Source organism: Bacillus rossius, chromosome 3 (genome assembly GCF_032445375.1).
Source record: "Bacillus rossius redtenbacheri isolate Brsri chromosome 3, Brsri_v3, whole genome shotgun sequence".
Taxonomy (NCBI): Eukaryota; Metazoa; Arthropoda; class Insecta; order Phasmatodea; family Bacillidae; genus Bacillus; species Bacillus rossius.
The window spans coordinates 71,051,776-71,075,518 of record NC_086332.1 but is presented as its reverse complement, the minus strand read 5'-3'; the positions used below and the strand labels follow the sequence as shown (position 1 = coordinate 71,075,518).

The following is a 23,743-nucleotide window of genomic DNA, read 5'->3' as shown; positions in this document are numbered from 1 at the left end:
CGCCATACGGGACCAAACAAGGAAAGCAACGCATGACTACAATAAACAGATAGCCACTCTAGATGAGAGTGTGCCCCAGGAGAAAGAGCTCATAACACATCTAAAGATACAAAAGGACATTGCAGAATATGCAAGTGGATCAGTACCTTCTATTCAGCTAGAGGAGGAATTACCTGAGGTACATTCTCATGTTGGAGCTGGACAAGATCCTACCATGATCTACTCGAAGTTCGAGTATGACATGAGATTGGCTAGACTGGATGAACCGAAAATCCAACAGGCAGCAATAGCTGTGTTAGTGCGCAGTATGGATGGAGGGAGGATGATCAACTTTCCCAATATGGAAATAGTGGACAGACATCTTCTCGCAAGGAACAACATCCCCTTGGATTTGGACGAGCTGAGATCCCTGCTGCGCACCAACTTTGAAAGGCTCGGAATAACCATCGATTTCGAGGAAATCAAGAAGCAAGCTGCTATGACCTATGGTCGTTTCGTGTTCGATCATACAAGACCATTTTATGAATATAAATTGGTCAAAAGACAATAAGGCATGCAGCAGACAAGCTTACAACAAACACGAGTACGGACGTGACCAAAACACCCGAAGAGAGACAAAGAAACAGAAGAAGAAGAACAGAGGAGAAGGAGATTTTAAGATTGGACACCATTTTAAATCAATTTTAGATCAAAACGAAAATTTTGGATATTTTAAAAGACGACTTGAGATATTTTATGGGATGCTCATCAAGATCCAGAGGATTTTTAACATCTCAGACCAAAATTTTACGAATGGACAAAATTTTAAGGATTTGACAAAAGAAGAAAGAACAAGAACGAACAAGGAAGGGAACAAGATAGCAGGTGACGGAGTGGGCTGGAGAGACAGCAAGAAGGAAAGGAGTGGCAAAGGACAGCAGTTAAAGAAGGAACAGACAGAAAACCCAGAAAGGCGGTGGGATTGGTGCCCTTGCATGTTCGTTGCCCCGGGTACTGGCAACCGTCCCGGAGCAATGGCATGCAAGAGATCCCACGCGGAGTGACTGTAGAGTTTTTAACATCAGCCGTCGTGTTTTTAATATCGCATGGATGCAAATTGACAATGGATTTTATTATAATACTGACAAAGCTATATTCTGGCTGCAGGCACGGCGGCTTAAACAGAATGGATAAGTTGTTTCTGGTTGAGGCAAATGAATGGTGCTAAACCATTCAAAACCATGGCATATGAACATCTGAGGCCAAACATCCTGATGCCATTAAGACCAGGTGACATCAGGATGAAAGAAGAAAAGTTAGTGCTCCTGGAATACCCTAACGGGTTCAGTCCTAGGAGGTGGAGGTGGTGAGGCTAGGCCGGGCTTCGGCCCGAAACAACTTGCCAGCGCCTTCTCTCAAAACACTTCACATCCTCACACAAGGGACAGTACACCACATCGTTCCCTCCACCCTCTACTTATAACTGCCAGCGCCTTCTCTCAAAACACTTCACATCCTTACACAAGGGACAGTACACCACATCGTTCCCTCCACCCTCTACCCTCTACTTATAACTGCCGGCGCCTTCTCTCAAAATACTTCACATCCTTACACAAGGGAAACTTCACTTGTTCTGAAGGAAGTGACTTAAATTCAAGCACCAGTCTAGTGAAAGTTACATCAACAGAAAACAAATTCAGATGCCAACAATTTAACTACATAGTACATATTACACCTTTCACAACACTCACACTAATCCAATGAAAACTAAACTGGAAGTACTATATCCGGTAACAACTTCAAATGATTATTTGTAGCTCTTCATGTTTTAAAAATTAGTATTTTATAGCAAATTTGAGCACACATTTTTTTTTCTTCAGAAGTTTAAACTGATTTTTACACTTTCCAAAAGTAATTTTACATCGTCCCATCTTCAACCACTATTCCTAATAGTAAATAGTAAATAACAGCTATTTGGCTACACATGATACTAAATAGTAAATATACGATGCTATAAACATTGCCAATGTTTTATAATGTGCAGTACATCAAAAACATCTTCGGCTTTGTATTTGCCATAATTAGGGGCAAGATTATTTGGTGAATTGAGATAAAACCAAAACAACACCGAAAAGCATGTTAAAACACTGCATAACACTGAAATGTTGTATATCATAGAGCACTGAAATGCAAGTAATATCATGGAAATAAGCAGCATTTAACCAAAACTTAATTCAAATCATGTAAAAAGTAATCTTATGTTTGAAATTCGAGCAAATGTCTTTCCGGAAAAAAAAATTGTAACAAAGTGCATGGATCATAAAAATTAATTTAATTGGTTTAAATGTGCATCTCTTATTGTATCACGTTTAAACCACTTTATCTCGCTAATTTATTTTTATTGTTCTGAATATATCTGTTTTAGACCAATTTATTACAAATGCAGCAGACAAAGATTACCACTATTTTGGTGGAGTAAGTATTAAATAAAGCTTTTATAAAAATAAAAACATTAACACCAAATTTTTTTGTTTTAAAAACAAAATTGGACTAAACATAAAACCATAAAATCTTGTCTCTAGCCATAATGCATCAAACCTAAACCTGTCCATCCCCTTAATCACATAATGTAAAGTTTGATTTACGACTGAGAATGCAAAATGGTTATCATACGAACATCCAAATAATTACACATTCATGCAACTAGGATTATGTTATTTGCTAATTAAATTTTTTATTTAATTGTAATTGATGTAAAAGTAAGACCAAATCAAGCCTTCTTGAGAAAACCTTTTTGGAAATTCTGGCTCTTTGTAAACTAACCTTTATGATTTCTGAATTTTATCGGTCTAACAAAAATTTAGCACATTAAATTACTGTTATTTTACATACCTTAAACAGTATGTATTTTCTATTATTATCTTTTAATTTCACTGTGGTGTGGTATTCTATCATGTGATTGACTGATATTAAATAAAAGTAAATATGTGGGATCTATGTAACATTGTTTCGTTGATAATAATTAGGTCTCAAAAGAAAATCATCTAATTAAGTAATCAATGTAATGGTATTTCTTATATTTATTCTCAAATAATCTTAGAGTAAATTTACGACAACTTTTAATTAATAATCCATTAAGTAGGCATATTATAGCAAATAAACAGAAAAAGGAAATAATTATTTTAAATCAAATTACATGCAAATTTACCAATCTCGATGACCCATTGATAATGATGAATTATTCATCATTTAATTGTAAGTACGTGAGACTCTAAAATGATTGATATTTTAATTTTGAAGTAATATGCTCCGGCTTAGTCCAGGGTAGGGACAAATGAGACATTGTTCTCCCAAGACTTCTGGTCTCGTCCTCGACCTCTTCAGGATACTCGCACCGTCTTGCTGCAGAACAAAAAATCTAACTACGACCCAGGAGGAATACTACTGAAGACCACTCTTCTGGACATCTTTCAGGATGGGCTGAAAAGTCTGTATATTGGTTGTATCTCACCAGCATCGACAGGAATCGCTGCATTCAGAAGATCGGTCGTCTTGAAGCACACAAATGCAGATTACGATTCCCTATAGCCCGTTTGGGGTAAAGTCGGACTGTCTTTACTGAATACTGACAGAAAAGCTAGCTAAATATGCGATCGCAGCGTCTCTTCTGGTAATCTGCGCACAATTCCCGCATCCAGGAACTGCAGAACGCACGGGGGAATTCCGCTCGCTTAGCCGATCCAAATTTTTAGTCTCTCCTTTTTTATCACTCTCAAACAACCAAAAATGTCTGCCCAGCGAAACATACCAACTAGGAGGAATAAATCAACAAACTCTTTCTTTACCTGAAGAGAATGCAAAACTTAAAGACTCTAGCTAATAGCGCCCATATGCTGAATCGGTCATAAACAAAACAATATATATATGAAGATAATTTTGATAAAGAAGAATAACATAACAAATATCGCTGACACCTAGTTACTTGTGGCGTATTTCTGGGTCATCGCACTCAGTATCATTATGCATTAAAGACAAATTTTATACATATTCTTAGTTATATAACAAAATACACATGAAGCTAAAACATGATAATAATAATGATAATAATAATAATAATAACAAACATGTAAACATGCTTCAATGGTTACAGTGGATAGTACCATTATAAGTTTAAATTACGCAACATTGAAGATTATGGATTTATATGTGTGAGTCAGTCATAAGAAACACCTGCTTGATGACACTTTAAGAAACATAATTACAATTCAGAATATTCTGAAGAATGAATAAGTAACAAATAAGTGGTTCTCTGTATTCAGACTGAGGTTAGTTGCTTAATTAGTATGCCTGTGTGAATATCAGTTTTTTTTTTTTTTTTAATTGAATGTAAATATAAATACCAAATTATTCTCGAATACAAATAGTGAATTAGAATAGTACGAATAAAAAATTTAATCCCACTAAAAAATTTTTTTTCACAACATGCAACATAAACATAGGGAAATTAAAAGCAAATGTGAATTGTAGTGGCAAATGATACCAACGTGAAAGATTGGTTAGGTTAAGTCAGCAAAAATAATTACAGTGTTTTATCGCATAATAGTAACACATTTTTTACTAAAATCAAGTCTGAACAGTAGGGGTGTGACTTTTATGCGAAAAAAGCATTTTTTGTTAGGTAAAGTTATTTATACAAACAAAACCTATTCATGGAAAGTATGTTTATTTAAAAAGTAGAGAATATAAAAGCATGTCAAAAAATTTAAATTAATAAGTCATACAACAAAATCATTTTGTTCAACTTTAAATATAAAAAAGAAAACCATGACCCGAACATGAGCCGTAACTAACATAACATAGGAAACTTACCACGTAAAAGTGTTGGCTATCAAATGTAGTTACTCGGCACAAGACAAAGCACGCGAGTTGCATGCAATTGGCGAGCTATTAATATCAGTATTCGACTATATGCGCGCTCTATCGCTAATCAACATAACCAAACATGAATGATGCCAACTAGCGCTGGGCTGGCTACATTTTTAAAAAGTACACAGCGGAGACAAAGATGAACAGATGAAGGTTATAACGTTAGAAAATTTACACATCAGACAACTTTGTATTTCTGTTAATTAAATAAGTAAGCAGTAATATCCAAATGAATATTAGATTTAAACTTTAAAATACATCCTTTTATACAGAAAAACTACCGATACAAAGTGCTCAATCTAAAAGTGGGACCAAAAAATTGTGTAACGTTTATGTAAAAACGTTTTTACTCCAAATTTTGACACCCTAAAATAATGGTGTGATAATTATGCGCGTGCGTCGATTATGCAATAAAAAACAGTATATGTAAAATTTTGGTTAAAATATTTAAATTTTTAAAAAATTGTGTTTTCAATTATGCTGCTATCCTAACTTAACTCAACCTAACCAACCACTTCATTCTGTTTCCATTCAAAATTAATTTTTAGAATCTGCTCATCTAGATATTGATCCAGAAAATTTTGCAAACCAAAAAATACTGTGAAACATGGAGTCCATTCCATGAAAAAGTGAATTTTTTTAAAATGATTTGTCCCATATTAGTGATTAAATGAGCTTATCATATTTAAACACTAATTATTAATGCGTTTTTGTTATAAACGGCAGCCAGGTAACCTGAATTTTAGTTAAGCAATACTATTAACACAATTTCTGCTAATTTTATGTGGAATCCCAAACCATTATTTATGCTTTTTATATTTTCTTTTTAGTCGCAACATCTGTTTCGTCATACATAGATACATGCAGCAAATAAGCTGCTACTGTGTCAAATGGTGTTAGATAGATTGTGACTATTGATTTATACGCTGTTTAAACTATGGTGTTTATTTTTTTTAACATGGAGTGTCTGTGTTTAGTGGTGTTGTACTCAATGGTTGCTGATGTTTGTTTATTTTTAACCACTACTGGTGCATGTGATGAAATTTTTGGCCATCAAGTTTTAAATGACAAATATGCCACTTTTCAAATCATTCACACAATTTTTTAGTTATTGTTTAGAGAGACAGTAGAGAAAAAAAAAATCTTTGAATACTCATTACACATGTTTAAAATGTTCTTATTGTTTATGTTTTTATTATGAAGACCCATTAACTCATCAAAAACGTGTATTTATATCTCACAAATGACTTAACCTCAACAGTGAACATTGGTATATGACACTCACTAGGTATGCTAAGTCATATATTTGTAAGCATACAATTATTCTTTATTTTGAAGTGTTAGTATTCAAAGTTGAATTGAATATGAACAGTTTATTCATATTTATATTTTAAAGTTCAAAAATTCACACATGCCTACTAATCAGGCATTATCGCCGCAGGGTAAGCTGCAACTGTACTATCCATTACTGGTCTCGTGGTACTAACATCAGACATGGACTTACGGAGTGTTCCACTCCACTAGATTGCTACCCACTACCAATTAGATTTTGAATTTTGATACATATAAAGATCACTGCCTACATGAGACTTCAATAAAATCACCCTCAATCTTTAAAGCATAATTTTGGTACTGCCGATTAAATTTTTTACACCGACATTTAAAATAAAAAGAAAATACATATTACCGTATTTACTCGTGTATAGCGCGCCCTCGTGTATAGCGCGCACCACGATTTTTGCAACAAATTCCAAAGAAAATTTTTTTTTTTCCCCCGTAAATAAATTGTACTAACATTTTGTGGTACCTGTTAAGTAATTACGTATGAAACAAATGATAATTTAAATTGATGTGTGGTGATGCGTCAGGAAAATACTTAAACTCTGCTGTGTAGACGGAAGATAATGAAGCGCTGTATCGTCACAACTGGTTCATGGACGGGAGGAAGGGAGGCAGGCAGGAATGTGACACGGAGGACTAGATGACTCAATGACTCACCGGTAGCAGCTGCGACGAAGCGAAGGAAGTGGGAGGGGGGACTGGTGTCAACATTCTCTCTCTTTTATTTTACTAGCTGTAGAGGGGGAGGTCTAAAAATAAACAAGAGACCTGCGAGCTTGCGCGCGCACGTGTGTGTGTGTGTGTGTGTGTGTGTGTGTGTGTGTGTGTGTGTGTGTGTGTGTGTGTGTGTGTGTGTGTGTGTGTGTGTGTGTGTGTGTGTGAGAGAGAGAGAGACCAGGTTGTGTGCGTGCGTGTGTGTGTGAAAGAGAGGCCTTGTTGCTTGTGCGTATGTGTGGGGGGCTGGCCAGAAACGTCACCCGTCACCCGGCAGTTAACGACTTCCACTCCTCCCCGCCTCATCTACTCACTTTTTTTTTTTTCCGTGTATAGCGCTCCTTATTTTTTTCCTTTACTTGAGGGGAAAAAAGGGCGCGCTATACACGAGTATATACGGTACTTTCCACATCTTTGAATGATCTGCACGGATAAACAAAAAACAATGCGTACTATCATACTTTGCAATCAAAGGTTCTACATGTGTCTAAATATAATCTACAATTTAATTAAGCTAGGAAAAAATTTTTGCAATAAAAAAAATAAGAGGAAAATTTTTGCAATAAAAAAATAAAAGTAAAGTCAATCCCTAGCTGAGACTTCGAAAAAACTAGGTATTCATCTCCCTAAATGAAGCCTGTTCACTGTACACAAAGCTCGGTCAATGTCTGCTACTTCAGTTAGTTGTAATACAGGATGTCCATAAAAGAATTTCCCAGTTTCAATGGTATCTATAACAATTTAATTTAGACTATTTACAACAAATCATACATCAAATTGAAGGTAAACTAAGATAGTTTTTCTTACAAATGTTCAATATGCACACCATTAGTTATATGTAGAGACCTGAAAAAAGGGAGGTTATTTTTTCTTAAAAGCGGTGTTATTTTTTACAAAATTCGCAACAAAAAGCGAGGTTATTATTTTTATTTTTTTCATTTTTATTTGACGGCATTTAAAGGTCAAACCGTAAACTAATGTTTATAAATAACTTTACAGAAATTTTGTTTTGTAAGTAATTGTTTTATCCTATTTTTTAAAAAAAGTAAATGTTCATAAATATTCAAATTATAAATCAGGAATTCAGTCATCAAATGACAGCATAGTGAACACTTCAACATTTCTTTCTTTCAGGTTTTGCCTTCTGTCTGTGACAACTAAGTTGTAGTGACTAAGTAAACGTTCACTGTCAACATTGTTTGTCGGTCTGTAAACAGCACGGAGGGCTGCTAATGCAAAATTATGGTAATTTATACTTTGAGAAGTCAGCACTTTCAACATATCTACATGATTTTCAGTCTTGCAAATCTCTTGCACATCTTCTTTCAGGGCTTCGTAACCCTTGAAAAGTTCAGTGTTCTGAAAATTACTGAGTTCAGGAATGGATTTCATTACTGAAATAACATCTTCTGTCTTGTTAAGGATGATGTTCTTTGGGTTGAAACACTTATTTAAAGCCTTAAATACTGCCGCAGAAGGGTCATTGTTCAACAACATTTGCATTTTGTCCATGCTCAAAGCTGTAGCCTTTTGGCATTCGTGCCTAGCACGAGCTTGGTCACTAGTATTTAAGTTACGGGTAGCATTTTCAAAAGCAGAACAAAACACACCCTTTGATACACACTCAAAATCTTTACGGATACACTCAACATCACCATACAGAGTATGACCTGTTGGATACTTTGAACCTTCAAGTTTGGTCAGAAGGTTCACGAGATCAGCTGCATGATGTCTGATGAACACACACTGAGCTAAAATAATGTTAACATCCTTGTCAGATAATGAAGACAAGTACCTGATACCAGCATTACCCACCTCCTGAAGCTCATACCCCCTGAAAAATGCAATTATGTGAACAAAGTTCTCAGCCAGATAAAACACAGACTTGAACCAGGAATTCCAGCGAGTTATGACAGGCACTGGAAATGGCGAAGCAGGCTGTGATGTTTTTTCTTCCAAGTACTTGAGGAACAGGTGCTTTCTTTTCCTGGTGTTTAGGAATGCAGACTTCACATTCACCACAGCAGAGTTTACTTCAGTAAGTTCACTACTAAGCACATTTCCGACAAGGGAGAGTTTGTGAGCCCAGCACTGGATGTGAGCAACATGATCACCAAACAACACTTGCAGACTTGTGACACATTTGGTCATGTATCTGGCAGAATCAGTTACGAGTCCCATGATATTCTGGTACTTAACACCATACTTGCTAATACAGTCTGTTATAGCCTGAGCACAAGTTGTAGCGTCTGCCTTCTGCAAGAAACTAACGGAAGCAACTAGAAGTTTTGCAGTATCAAATATTGCTGTATTAACTTGAAACAGTATTACAAAAACACACCTTCCCTTGCTGTCAGTGGTTTCATCACATAGTATATACAAAGGATTTTCTGATGCAACATCTTTGACTTTGTTGAAGTGTTGTTCTGCCAACTGAGGTGTATATTTCTCCCTTAGAGTTTTTACACATGGTAAATCTCCACCACCTAAAACCAAAAGAAAAGTCAGATAATTATTTTATTTACAGATGATACTTTTTATAAAATACATTTTGTATAGCATATACAGCTGTTTTATGCACTACAATCTAAAATATAATTAATTGACATACTAAAATCAAGTTATTCTATGATTTCTTGAACTACATAATAAACACAGGTTTGAATAAGAAATGCATCATTCTAATTATGGATTTTATAACCACATTATAACTGGAACTACATAATAAAGTAAATTTAAAAACTTCTCACCTTCAATGAATTCATTCAACCACAACTTTATGTTTGGATCTTCCAATTTTTCCAGGGGTATATTTGCTTTCGCGAACGCCTCAGTTGTCTTCAGTGCCAAGTTTTCAATGTCTATCTTTCGCCGTTTGACACTGTTGAAATTTTCAACAACAGATGTCTGCAATTTCCTATCGGAAGGACCACTAGAGAATTTTTGCTTGGCATTCACATGTTTGTCACTTTTTATGTGCTTTGCCACAGAATCTTTTCTCTCAAATGTAACTCTGCAGTTACAGTATTTACACATTAGTGTAACAGCATCGGATGCATAAATACCATCACTTTTGAACTCATCAGCTCGTTGCCTTGCACTAACCACATTTTTTGGCATTTCTTATGTGGAGCAATTAACATTTAAGCCTGGAAATGTTGATAACGGCAATGTTTACAAGGGTATATTAAAACAACAAGCAGGCAGCTATAAAAAAAATAGTTTGGTCGCTTGCAGCATAAAAGACGTTCTGAGCGCTAACATATAAACAGAGGATGTGGAGCGCCGGAGGAAAGATAGATGTTAGACAAGGGGAGGGGGCAGCGGAGGAAAGATAGATGTTTGACAAGAGGAGGGGGCGGCCTTTCACGGCAGTAACAAAGCAAGGAGGAAGGCTGAGGCATCCTGTGGCGAGTTCCATTAGCGCTGTCTCCCTCCCTCCCTCCCTCCCCCCAATCGTAAATCCTTTTCAGGGAAAGTCCAAAGTGTCGTCACCTGTCACCCCCCTGTCCCCTCTCGCTTCAGCTTCACGGAGACATTTCCAAGGCAGTAAAACCAACAGCGTCAAAACAGGCATAAGTAACACAGTTTAGACGCAAAGCGTGTTGTTTTTCAACCAAGCTTACTCACCCAGCACTCTGCCGACATTTCAAAAGCCACAAAGAAAAACAAGAAGAGGTCAAAACTGACATAAGTAACGCACATTAGACGCAAAACGTGTAGTTTCTCAACTAAGCTCTTCCAGCCTTCTGTAAACATTTCAAAAGCCATAAAGAAAAATAACAGTGGCCAAAACTGGCACAAGTAACGCATTTTAAAGGCAAAGCGTGTAGTTTTTCAACTAAGCTGTTCTAACCCTCGGCCCAGCATGTGAAGATACCGTGATGGTTCTTGGTATTGGGGAGAAGAAACGTAACATTCATGCTTTTGTGTTGAAATTCGTGACAAAGACGGAAAAAATGAGAAAATCGCATTTTAGCTTCAAAACATCAAAATTCGCATTATTTTTCGGGTTTATCGCGATCGCGATTTTTTCAGGTCCCTAGTTATATGGCACACATCCAACCTAATGTCCAGTTCTTCCCACACTTTGTTTAACAAGTTTGGAGTAATGGAAGCAATAACCTCTTCAACTCTGTATCTCAAATCTAGCAAATCATTAGGTAGCGGCGGAACATAGACACGATCAAGTCCAAAAGGAAAAAATTACATGGCGTTATGTCAGGTGAACGTGAAGGCCAGCAAAAAAAAAGAGCTCTGTCGTCTTGACAATTACGACCAATCCAAGCTCGGGGAGCTCGACGTTCAACCACTCTCGTACAAACGAAATGCACGTTCAACTGAAATCACAGATTCATTCTTAACAAATTAAAAAACACCAAAATGCTTTACGCTCATGAGTCTCCATTTTGCGTAGGTGGCGCTGTGAAAAAACAACAAAACAGTTCTCACGCATAAACTTAACTATAAAACAGTTTGAGTTACTCTTAAATTGTGACCTTGAACCCAAACTCTAATATACTTACAGTAAGCTGATACATACTATTAAAATTTATAACTGGGACATTCTTTTATGGACAACATACTGTATAAATAAAGGATGCGAGTGCGAGTTGATTCTGCATTCAGGGATGGGCGACCTTACAAACACTGCTCAGCTCAAGAAGCGAACCCACCCTGTGGAAGGCGGCTGGCACCAGACACTTGTGCAGGCTGGGGCACAGGCTGGTGAGGGCCTGCAGGAAGCGAGCAGCCAGTACCGTGCTACCCTCGTCCTCCGAGGACACCAACCGAGACTCCACGAACTGCACCAGCCTGCCGACACGTGCATGTCACATGCCCATTAACCAACGCTGCCATCACTTGCAAGGCACATTCTTATAGGCTTCTGTGGATCATGCTTTTTTTTGTTATTCAAATCAAATTATGATTTTCATATCAAATTATTCTCAGATATCAAATATCTTCCTAATTGAATTTATACATACAGTGAAACATTTTTTTCACACGTGTCCGGTAGCCTAATTTTTTGCAAGCTACAGTAAAAAGAAAAAGTGAGAAGTATATAAGGAACCATAAAAGTGACTTGTAAAATGCAAGAAAATAAAAATTAAAATATATCATAGTTACAGGTTATCAAAAACAAATTAACCAAAAAATCAGTGTCCATCAGTTAATAAATGAAAATAAAAATGTAATAATTAGAATATGTATTTTTTTACCAATTTGAATTTCTATAAAGTGCTAAAATGTAAAGTGGCTAAGTATTTGCAGCATTGCAAGTGTGTACAATACAAATATCAATTTAACTACAAGTGTGTTTCATTTCTTTAATAAAACAAATATTAACAAAAATTCTAACACTATCTTTAACTGTGCTCACTGAAACAATGTTCCAATGCAAATTATTTTGTATGGCTGTTTAACATATTTGAATAAAGATGTTATTTGAATGCCAAATACTGTAGATACAGGTTGTATGTATGTAAAGTTTAATTTCCTATTGAAAATTACCTAATATAGGTAATAAGTTGACAATGAAGGTCTTCAGTGGCAGTTACAACTGAGACCTATGTGGGGCCGGGAGATACATAGAGTGTGTGCGAAGAGCGTGGCGCAAACCCTGCTCAAACAAAGAAAAAAAAAGTAAAAAGAGTTTAAAAAATTTTTTGTAAGCTTTATGATAAATAAATTAAAGGCACACTGTCAGATTGTCAGTAAGTTCTGCTGTATATTTGTTCAAAACCTTTTACAAAAATTAAAAAAAAAGTTTTTAAGAACTATTTTAAGGATCTTAATTCTTAATCACTTCATATATATATGAATTCAATTAGTAAATTTATTTTCAGTGCATAATCAACAATTGGTAAAATTGATATCATTCAAAATTTAAATTTATTAAAACCCTCCCCACTTCGCAATACTGACAAAATGCATGTGTGGAATGTTACTTGCCATCAGAGTAAATCAAGTTTCACCGTACACATAACCAAGGCTGGGTCAGGCATGGCACACAGACCTGCGGACACTGGCGTCGCTGCACTGCTGGAGATGGAGTCTCAGCTCTGCCGAGTCTTGCTCGTGCTCGGGCTCGGGGCTCAGGTAGAACTGCAGGTCCTGGATCAGGCTCTCCAGGCAGGCATCCAGGGCCGAGCACAGCTTCTCCACGCTGGGCGTGAAGCCCACCACCTTCATCAGCAGGCCTGCGCAGAGGACACAACCCCCACCCCGCTCAGTACAAGACAGTTCCGAAGGACCTACGGTGTCTCATGCTTAGGTTGCAGCACAGAGTAAATGGCACCAACTGTTGCCAGATTAACACTAACCAGCTTCTTAACATTACGAATTTTATTTTGTATACCCATCATTTAATTACGAGTTATAATATGTATACATTTTAAGTCAACCATCTGATGACATTTCTAACAAGGGGAAGGTCCTAGTCGGGGTTCACCGATTTGGCTTTAACTGTGTGAGTAGAAGCAGGTAGGTGCCCCTTTTATGTCCTAAAATATCTTGCGTGAGTGGGCTACAGGAAGCAGCTCTTTAGAGACTTTAAAGTAGAGTTTGAAGGATATTGTTCATGAATTTTCACGTCAGCGGCGGGCAAAGCCATACAAATAAAGATATTTTTTTCCCCCTAGAGCATAGTATGTTTTGTTTTAGTTTGAATTGTTATCAATAGTGGAGTTATTAAGATGGCAAAAAAAAATTATAACGCTATGATATTAAAAATTTAGTCACAATATATAATAATTTGGTGCAGGATAGGGATTTTAAAAACATTCGGAGAAAAAAAAGCCTACAACTTAAAAATTAGGACAGTGTTTTTTGTTTTAATTTTTGATTCAGAACCATCATTCATTGGCTTATCAAAAGTTCTCTGCTTGATGTTGAGTTCTAGAATATCTTATTAGGTAGTAGAGACCTGTAAAATTCGCGGATTCATTTGGCGACAGAATAGAGTCCAAATACTTTTGACATTATTTTGCTTCAGTGATTGGGCCACAGTTTATCTGAAGGACTCTGGGCCAATGAAAAATCTTTAACAGAAGAATTAGCGAATCACAATAATTCCAGTCAACAGGTGTTACGAGTCGGTAACCAATCAGCAGATGTAATTTGCACGAGTGCGTAGAGAATCATGGAGTCTATCCTTTAGGGATTTGAAATCGCGAAATTTACAGGTCTCTACTTATTAGTTATTCAGTACAAAATATAATAATTAATATTTACAAGTTGTATATTTAACTTAAAAAGATACATTTTTTTACAATAAGGTGACACTTTATTTGACTATGACTGGTCCTTAAAAAAATTTAGACTTGGCATCTTAACTACCCGAGAAATATGCTGACAGTTCTAGTCCCTTTTTAACGGCTTGAGTGGTTCTCTTCCCGGTAAAAACCAACAATTAGCCAACACCACCGATGTTATTCATAGTGAGCACTGAATCCAGCTTTTAACGTATTCTGCCCTAAGAAAAAATCTTCGGAATCTTCTAAGTTTTTAAATTTATTTCAGAAGACAAAAAATTTCAGTCATCAATTCAACTTTAACTTTCCGCAGCTTTGCACACCCCTTGTAACATAGTAACTGATAACTCCATAAAGATAGTAAAAATGGCTTGGGTTGAGGCACAATATTGTGACTGATTTTAGATAAGTTACAAAAATATATTTTGTATAGTTTCTTATTGCACAACTGAATTTGTATGTTGCTCACTTTCAAACACTATTAACTCTCTTTTACTATCTCAGAGCAAATTACATATGTAGAAGTACAAGTCATGCTCATGCTGTCAAAGTCTGCTTGAAATTTTTGGTTATATTTCCATTAAATGGAGGAGGGGGGGTTGAATTCTACAAAGTATTTTTTTTTACCACATAAACATTATAATTATAATACTCACAAACCTCACACATCACATAGTGATTTATGAATTTTTAAGAATTTCTTGCAGGGTTAACTCTTACTTACAATGCCTAAATAACGGGTTACAAAATAATTACTTTTTCACTAAGGACGCCTAATCTTTAGGGTGCAATACAAGGACCCTATTCGAATACAAGCTGACGCTCGCTCCAATGAGGCCTAACCATGTTCCAAGGCATGCTAGAACTTAAATATAGTCCAAAATTATTGTTTTTAGCCTATATAAATGTAATTAACCAGCTAAAAAGGTGTTAATAATTATTTTCTCATTAAATATTATTCCAGCTAAATTTTTAAGCTGAAAATAGTATATTTCTACACTCAATTTTAAATAAGTTAATCTATGACAATCTGCTTACATTTCTTCATTTGTTTCATTTCTTATGTTATGATCAAATATTTGAAAGTAATTATTGAAATTTCATTACAAACCTGTAAAAATACTTTTTGATTGATTTGTTAATCTTAGTAACATATAGATTGAAAATCATTTTACAAATCTCTTAGATACTGAAGTGTTCAATCAAATAAAACCAACAGAATGCTTTTCAAAATGACGGTGTTCCTTTACGAGAAGTACAAAGATACGTTTACTTGCATACCTGACCTGCATGCTTTACTCTCATTCCAGACAGATCTCATCATGTCACTTCTGGGGACAAGTACTTCATAAGTATAACACAACGGAGCACTAGGGACAACTTAACTAGCAAAGGCAACGTGGAGGAGCAAGCTGACCTCGGTTGCTAGACGGGTCCCGAGGCAAGTCTGTCGCCCACTCCTTCCACACGAACCATCGCAGGTCGTGCTCTGGCTGGCTGCACCTGCCAACACACACACACACACACACACACATGTAGGGTGTCACTGGCCCATCCCACAACACACCAACAAAGCTCAGAGGGAGGCAGAACTGTCGTATGTTTATCAAAAACTCCGCACAGCCGTTTTAATACATTTATACATACCTAGTGCATATACATTTACAATTGCAAACATTTCTACTTACAGAAAAATTCTGTTTAGGATTTAATTTTGACTTCATATGAGCTGATAGAAGCATTTTTTTATTTTACATAAAACATGTAAAAATGGTAACTTCGTTACTTTGTACATGTGGTTCCAGGTACTTACTTACCAAAAAATATATTTCTGGAAAGAAAATATTTATGTACTGAATTTCTAATTGTAAAAAAAAAACATATACATAGTTTATTCAAAAATAATCCTTATTTTATTAACAGCTATGAAAACAAAAAAACACGCACACACACACACACACATGCACGCACGCGCATGCACACACATGTGCTCACACATGCACGCATGCATGCACAAATGCACAGATATAGATATATATACATACACAAGTACTTTATTTTATGCTCAAATGTGTGAAAATAATTATATGTACTACAGTAATCTATCAATTTATTTTCGTCACTTCCAATTTCCCTTACAATTTTCAGCCATGCCCTTGATTGGTTTCAATGATGGTCACAAAAATCAGTAGCATCCCAACTAGGGAAGGGATTTTCGAATCTTGGATTCGTCGAATATACCTGTTTGGTCATACGAAAAAATGGACTGTATTACACCGATGACCAACATCACATGTACGGCAAAACAGATTGGTACCGAGTGTACCCGAAACGACGTCTTACCGGCCAGACTCCATGATGACGACTGGTTACATCCGCCTGCCGCCAGGGACACCAACTGTAGAAACTTGGTAGCCGGATGTGTTGCCAACTCACACAGTGCATGCAGTGAGGACGGGAGTTTTAAAACACAGGAAATGTCCTCGTCTACGCACTAGTGTGAATCAATAGCTAGGAAGTCCTAAGTATAGTTTTCTTGCAGAGCACCATACCGCACTGAACCATAAAAGTCACACACTGAATTTCATTAATTACATATATACACAATCAAACATTTCCGCCCACCTTGAAATAATCCATTTCAACACATGTATGGGAGTGGGCACAATTTTACCAATGCACGCTTGATTGGCCCGCTAGACGTGCGCACAGTAGCGACTCTCACCACTCCGTCCCTTCCAGGGTGCAGTTCCGTGACACGCCCCAGACGCCACTGAAGGGGTGGGAGTCTTTCTTCTTTAAGCAGTACGAGCTGGTCGAGAGCAGGACCATTTCCCGGCTCATGCCACTTCTGACGTTGCTGCAGGGTATGGAGGTAGTCACGATGCCAACGATGCCACAAGTCCTGCTGGAGACGCTCGACTAGTTGCCATCTCTGTAGACGATTAAGTGGAACATCTCTCAGATCAGGTTCAGGTAAGGCAACTAAAGGCTCCAAAGTAAGAAAATGGCCAGGGGTTAGCGCATTAAGGTCGTTAGGATCGCTACTCACAGGGCACAATGGTCTCGAATTGAGGGTGGCTTCGATCTGTACTAAGACAGTGTACATCTCTTCAAAAGTCAGTACCTGTTCCCCAATCACTCGTCGTAAATGTGTCTTGAAGGATTTAACTCCAGCCTCCCAAAGACCTCCAAAGTGAGGAGCCGCAGGGGGATTGAAGTGCCAGCGAACACCGAACTGGGACATAGAGTTTGCAACGGTTTGTTGGTGTGCAGCAGAAGACAACAGTTCGGCCAATTCTTTCAGATGATTATTAGCACCGACAAAATTGGTACCACAGTCAGAGTAAATGTCTGAGGATCTACCTCGCCTGGCTATGAACCTGCGATATGCTGCCAGGAAGACATCAGTGGAAAGATCTGAGGCCAATTCTATATGCACCGCCTTTGTTGCACAACATACGAATATACAAAGAAAAGCCTTAACCACAGGTGCCCGCCGGACTTTAGCCGCTTTGATCAAAACGGGACCAGCATAATCCACCCCGGTATGAGCGAATGGCTTGACTTGTTGTACCCTCATAGCAGGAAGATTACCCATAGGGGGTTGCCAAGTTGCCGGTCTCTGTCTGAAGCAACGGAAACAGTGGCGCAGGCGACGAGTGATGGCATCCTTGTCTCCGAGAATCCAAAATTGTTCCCTGAGGATGCCTCTAAGCGTCTGCACACCAGGATGGTTATTCTTTTCGTGGTAGTGGGTAATAAGGAGGTCAGTCAATGCACTAGACTTGGGCAACAACACAGGATGCTTTTGCTCAAAGGGAAGCTTTGACTCAGACAGCCGGCCGCCCACCCTTATCAGCCCATGCTCATCAAGGAAGGGGGCCAACTTTCGAAGCTGAGGACTAGGGCGACGCTGTTTCTTGAGAGCCATGATATCATTACTAAAGAAACTTGCCTGAACAAACAATAACCAAAATTCCAATGCCTTGTTCATGTCCTTTGGGGTAAACTCATCAACGATCCGGCTCTGTCTGGAGGTGCGACAGTTGAATACGAAACGAAAGTTGAATGAAGTGATTCTCAACAGTTTGATCAACCGACTGACACGGAGCAGCAAATAAGAAATTGACAGACCTGAAGCAACAGTAGTGAAGGTCACAGACTTCTGTTCCAGCAGGACTGGATCCACTTCAGTAGCACCTGGAGAGCTTGAAGGCCAGTGGTGAACAGACTCTTTCAGCCACACCGGGCCTGTCCACCACAAGTGATGTTCCAGAAGCTGCGCTGGTAGTAGACCTCGTGAAGCACAGTCTGCTGGATTTTCCGCTGACGGTACATGCCTCCACCAGGCAGCATCAGTGAGGTTCTGAAGTTCGCTCACTCGATTCGCTACAAAAGTTTTCAAATTGTGAGGAGATGACCTTACCCATGCCAACACTACCTGCGAATCAGTCCAGGCTGTCACCGAGGACACAGTGATGTTTTCTGTATAACTCTGAGTGATATGGCTGAGTAACCGGGCAAGGAGTAGGGCACCACACAGTTCCAATCTTGGGAGTGACTGAACCTTTAGAGGTGCTACCTTTGACTTCGCCATCAACAGATGGATCTTAACTTCATCAGGGCCAAGAACACGCAGGTAGACGACTGCTGCGTAGCCAAGCTCAGAGCTGTCTGAAAAACCATGCAACTCGTAACGGCAACAGTTTGACCCTCTTATACATCTGGGAATCATTATGGATGACAACAGGGGTAGATCCTTGTGAAATAGGTTCCAGCGATGTGCCAGATCTTCAGGAAGATCACTATCCCAGTCAACAGTTTTCAACCACAGGACTTGCAGCAGATGCTTAGCTACCATTAACAGCGGACTAAGCCAGCCAAGAGGATCAAAGATTTTTGCAACTGTAGACAATATGGTGCGTTTGGTGGCACGAATGGAGCTACTCTTAATCTTGTACACAAACATGTCAGAGACTGGGTTCCACTGAAGCCCTAACACCTTTACAGCCAACTGACTATCAGGGTCAAGACAAAACAACTGTGGCACTTCCAAATCTTCAGCTGGCAACCAGTCAAGTAAAGCTGGGTGATTACTCAAAAACTTTCGCAGTCTGAACCCACCTCGTTCAAGGCATGAAATCAATTCGCGCTGGATTTCAAATGCAGAGCTGACAGACTGTGAGCCTGTCACGATGTCATCAACATAGATGTCTGCCTGCAAAACTTTAGACGCCAAAGGAAATGCCACAGATTCATCACAAGCTAGTTGTTTCAACGTGCGAAGGGCCAAGTAAGGAGCTGCAGACACACCAAACGTTACTGTCTTCAGCCAATAATCTTCAATAGGGTCGGTGTCAGCAAATCTCCACACAATACGCTGGTACTCCTGATGCTCAATACAAACACCGATTTGGCGGTACATCTGTTTTATGTCTGCTGTAAAGGCAACCATGTGCAGTCGGAAGTTGGCCAAAATTTCAACAATATCACGTTGCAACTTTGGGCCAGTCAGCAAGTTGTCGTTCAGGGATAATCCATTGGACGTTTTTGCAGACGCATCAAAGACTACACGTAATTTGGTTGTTGAGCTCTCTGGTTTTACTACAGAGTGATGCGGTATGTAGTATGCCTGTTTCGAATGCACCTGTTCGGGGGGAATCTTTTCCATATGCCCAGCTGTCAGATAATCCGTCATGAACTCAAAATACATGCTCCGCAGTTGAGGGTCTCCTCCGAGACGTCTTTCGAGCCCAATCAAACGACGAACCGCTTGAGAACGAGAGGTACCTAATTCCGGCTGCGAGGCACGAAATGGCAGACACACAGTATAACGACCCTCGCCATTCCGGGTATGGCTGTCAACGAATGTCCTTTCACAGATGTCATCATCAGGAGAACAATGCCTTGTGGCCGGAAATTCTTCCAACTCCCAGAATCTTCTCATGGTGTCCTCTAACGGAGGGAATAATGTGAAAAGTGAAACACAAAATGACTTAGAGCACTGAGGTGGCTCAGAGGGCACCCTTCCCATTAAAACCCAACCGAATACAGAGTCAAGAGCCATAGGTGGGCCATTGAGCTTGCCTCCAGTGAGCAGTTGGGGAAAAAGGTCAGCACCGATGAGCAAATCGACAGGGCCAGGTGTGTCAAACGTAGGATCTGCAAGTTTCAGGTTAGACACTGCCCTGCTAACTTCAGGTGACAACTTTACACAAGGCAGATCCGCAGTTATCCGAGGCAAGACGAAGACATCCAAGGCATATTGAGGCCCAACCCAACCAACAGGAGCAATAACAATGGAGGCAAAGGCTCGAGCGATATTGACAGGTGTGCTTGACAAGCCAGTGACTGGCAGGTGCGCCTTAATACGAGGTAAACGTAGCCTCTGCATGCACTTCTCTGAAATGAAACTAGCTTGGCTAGCGGAATCCAACAGGGAGGGCCCTAACTGTACATGCATTCCCTGCAGAGTCCAAAACCGCAACTTGAACTGTTGATAGCAGAATGGTGTGTTCTGAGTTAGTAACTGCTGACATAACTGCTGGAAGAGTAGACACACACTGATCTGGTGATGAGGTGGCCGACACGTCATTTTTGTCAGAACAAGTCTTCTGTACAAAGTGTAACAGGGTATGATGTTTCTTACCACAAGTGCGACATGATGTAGATGGGCAGTTTTTTGACTGGTGAGACTTCCCTAGACAGTTCAAACACAATCTATGTTTCTTTACTATTTCAAAGCGATCACTGGGAGTCATACATCCGAACTCAGGACACTGGTGCAAGGTATGTGATGAGTTGCACAAACAACACTGTGATATATATGAATTGACAACAAAGCTGGATGAATTATGATTCTTAGGCATAGAAGAGGACTGCGGCCTTTGGTTCAGTAACTGTGGCCGCACAGGCTTGGAGCGAGACGAACCAACCAATTCCTGGGCCCTACAGTGTTTTTCAAGGAATGCTCCAAAATTTTCAAGTTTAGGAAACTCATGGCTCAAACTAAGTTCCCACTCTCCCTGCAACTTGGGATCCAACCGCCTTGACAGTATCGGTAAAAGGATCATGTCCCAATGCTCCACTGGAGCTCCCAGTGCCTTCAAAGCAGCAAGGTTTTCTGAGATGACATTAAGTAGCTGGCGAAGTGACTTGGGGGTTTCGACAGATGCTGAAGGTGCATTAAACAGGGCCTCTACATGAGCGGACACAATCAACCTTTTGTTATCATATCTCTTTACAAGCAAGTCCCATGCAACTTCGAAGTTTGCTTCTGACAATTCTAAAGGCTGAATTATGCCAAGAGGTTCACCAGAGACAGCACCCTTTAAATATGCCAACCTTTCAACAGAGGACAACCGAGAGTTCTCAGTGACAAGTGTCATAAATAAATTTGCAAAATTAGGCCACTTCTGGGGAGTACCATCAAAATGAGGAAGATGAATCTTCGGCAAAGCAACATTCAACTTACGGCCATTTGAAGTCTCGCCAGCGGAGGTCTCCAGCAGGTCTGGTTTACTGTCCACCGCGTCTACAGCGGCCATCACACTGTAGTATTGCTCTTCAAACGTCATCATACGCTGCAGGTGCAGTTCTGCATTATAATCCTCGAGGTCAGCCGATGCTGCTTCCACTGTGATGTAGTCTGCATCATACGACGTTTTCACGGCAGGCAAATCACGGACGGTAGCTAACAATAACTTCACCTTTGAAACATCACTTGCCGCGGCAATTGAGAGATCGCTTGCACGTTTCATACGACCTTCTGCGAGACGTAACCGCAATGCTGCCGCCTGAGCACCAGCCATAATTGAGGTTAAGTACAGTAAACCAATCCACGAGGCAATAAATCGGCGAAAGTCTACTAGGCAATGTTTAACAAGATGTCCGCGAATGCGAACAACATTTCGAAAACACGTGCTCACTCACGCACTTTGTTAGGTTAATTCGTTCAGGAGACACGCACCGGCAAATTATTAGCCTCACTAACACAGCATAACAGAGAATCTGAACGGTAGACGGCGTGGAATACCAAACAACTTTACACGAAGCGGAATTTAACGAAACAGCGGGCCGATAATACAAATAAATGCCCGCGTGGCAAACGATAAAACGCACAACACAATAACTTGCGCACGATACGAAAATAACTGGAAATATCCGGCCCGGAGGACCAAAATGTTTGGTCATACGAAAAAATGGACTGTATTACACCGATGACCAACATCACATGTACGGCAAAACAGATTGGTACCGAGTGTACCCGAAACGACGTCTTACCGGCCAGACTCCATGATGACGACTGGTTACATCCGCCTGCCGCCAGGGACACCAACTGTAGAAACTTGGTAGCCGGATGTGTTGCCAACTCACACAGTGCATGCAGTGAGGACGGGAGTTTTAAAACACAGGAAATGTCCTCTTCTACGCACTAGTGTGAATCAATAGCTAGGAAGTCCTAAGTATAGTTTTCTTGCAGAGCACCATACCGCACTGAACCATAAAAGTCACACACTGAATTTCATTAATTACATATATACACGATCAAACAATACCGAATCCTATGGATTCGAGGATTCGAGGTGGGATTCGAGGTGGGATTCGAGGTGGGATTGGAGGGTTTTTAAGAGTTTTAGGTAGTAATTGAAAATTGTAGTGCTGGGCGAAGTTCGAAAATACAGAACCGAACCGAACCCTTATGTTCGGTTCGGTTCGAAACCTCTTAAAATATATTCGAAAAACTGAACGTTCGTTTGAAAAATATTACGTTTTTCTAATTTTCTAACCCCCATTTGAGACCATTCACAAAACAGCAAAACAAAATTCCATTACATACTTGTAATATTCCGATTTTTATCGCATAATCGTCGCCTCAACAGTTTCAAGCTCAGACAAAATAAAAAATAAAAATTATTAATCGTTGCATAACTCGCATAGCATTTTTTCATATAGGCACGCTTTGTTTTCTGTTTACTTTAGAGAATTTTGTATGCATTTATCGTACTACGTAATATAAACTATTGTACAAATGCCAAAGGTATTGTATATTATACCTTTAACTATAGTGCGTGTACGAGAAGTGTTGTAAAATCACCAAAGATTGCGTACCCCATACGTTAAACTAAAGCGCATGTACAAGAACTCTGGTATTTCGGCAAAAGTAACGTGATCAAGTTAACACAAGACAAATGCGGTAGGAAATGATTACATAAATTACGTATTTTAAATAACTGAGATGTATTTATTTTCTTTGGCCTTTTTTGTAATAACAGTCAGGTACTGAAAATATTAATTTAATTTTGTGTATTAAAAGTACTGGTCCAGTAAATTTTACAGTACGGTACTAAGTTGACTAGCGTAGTCGCGGAAGCCATCATTATTTCTCGTGTTTTCTTTTTTCCGACGCAAATTTCTATAACCACACTTCTTACGTTACGTTTACAAAATTATTGTTCTTGAGGTGATTTGCGATGAGCAGGCATACGTCGTTTAAGTTTACCAAATGGAGAAAAAATAATGAC

At 39.0% G+C, this 23,743-nt stretch overlaps 1 protein-coding gene across 2 annotated transcripts in view; it reads right to left on the bottom strand.

Moving 5' to 3' along the window:
* Positions 1–23,743, bottom strand: part of LOC134530880 (conserved oligomeric Golgi complex subunit 1) — a 79,855-nt gene that overhangs the window by 28,632 nt on the left and 27,480 nt on the right. For both annotated transcript variants that reach the window (XM_063366155.1, XM_063366156.1), the window contains 3 exons: positions 15,634–15,719; positions 12,980–13,163; positions 11,637–11,775 (listed from right to left, as the gene is read on the bottom strand). In XM_063366155.1, coding sequence (XP_063222225.1) covers positions 11,637–11,775; positions 12,980–13,163; positions 15,634–15,719 — 409 coding nt within the window. The remainder of the gene's footprint in view (positions 1–11,636; positions 11,776–12,979; positions 13,164–15,633; positions 15,720–23,743) is intronic.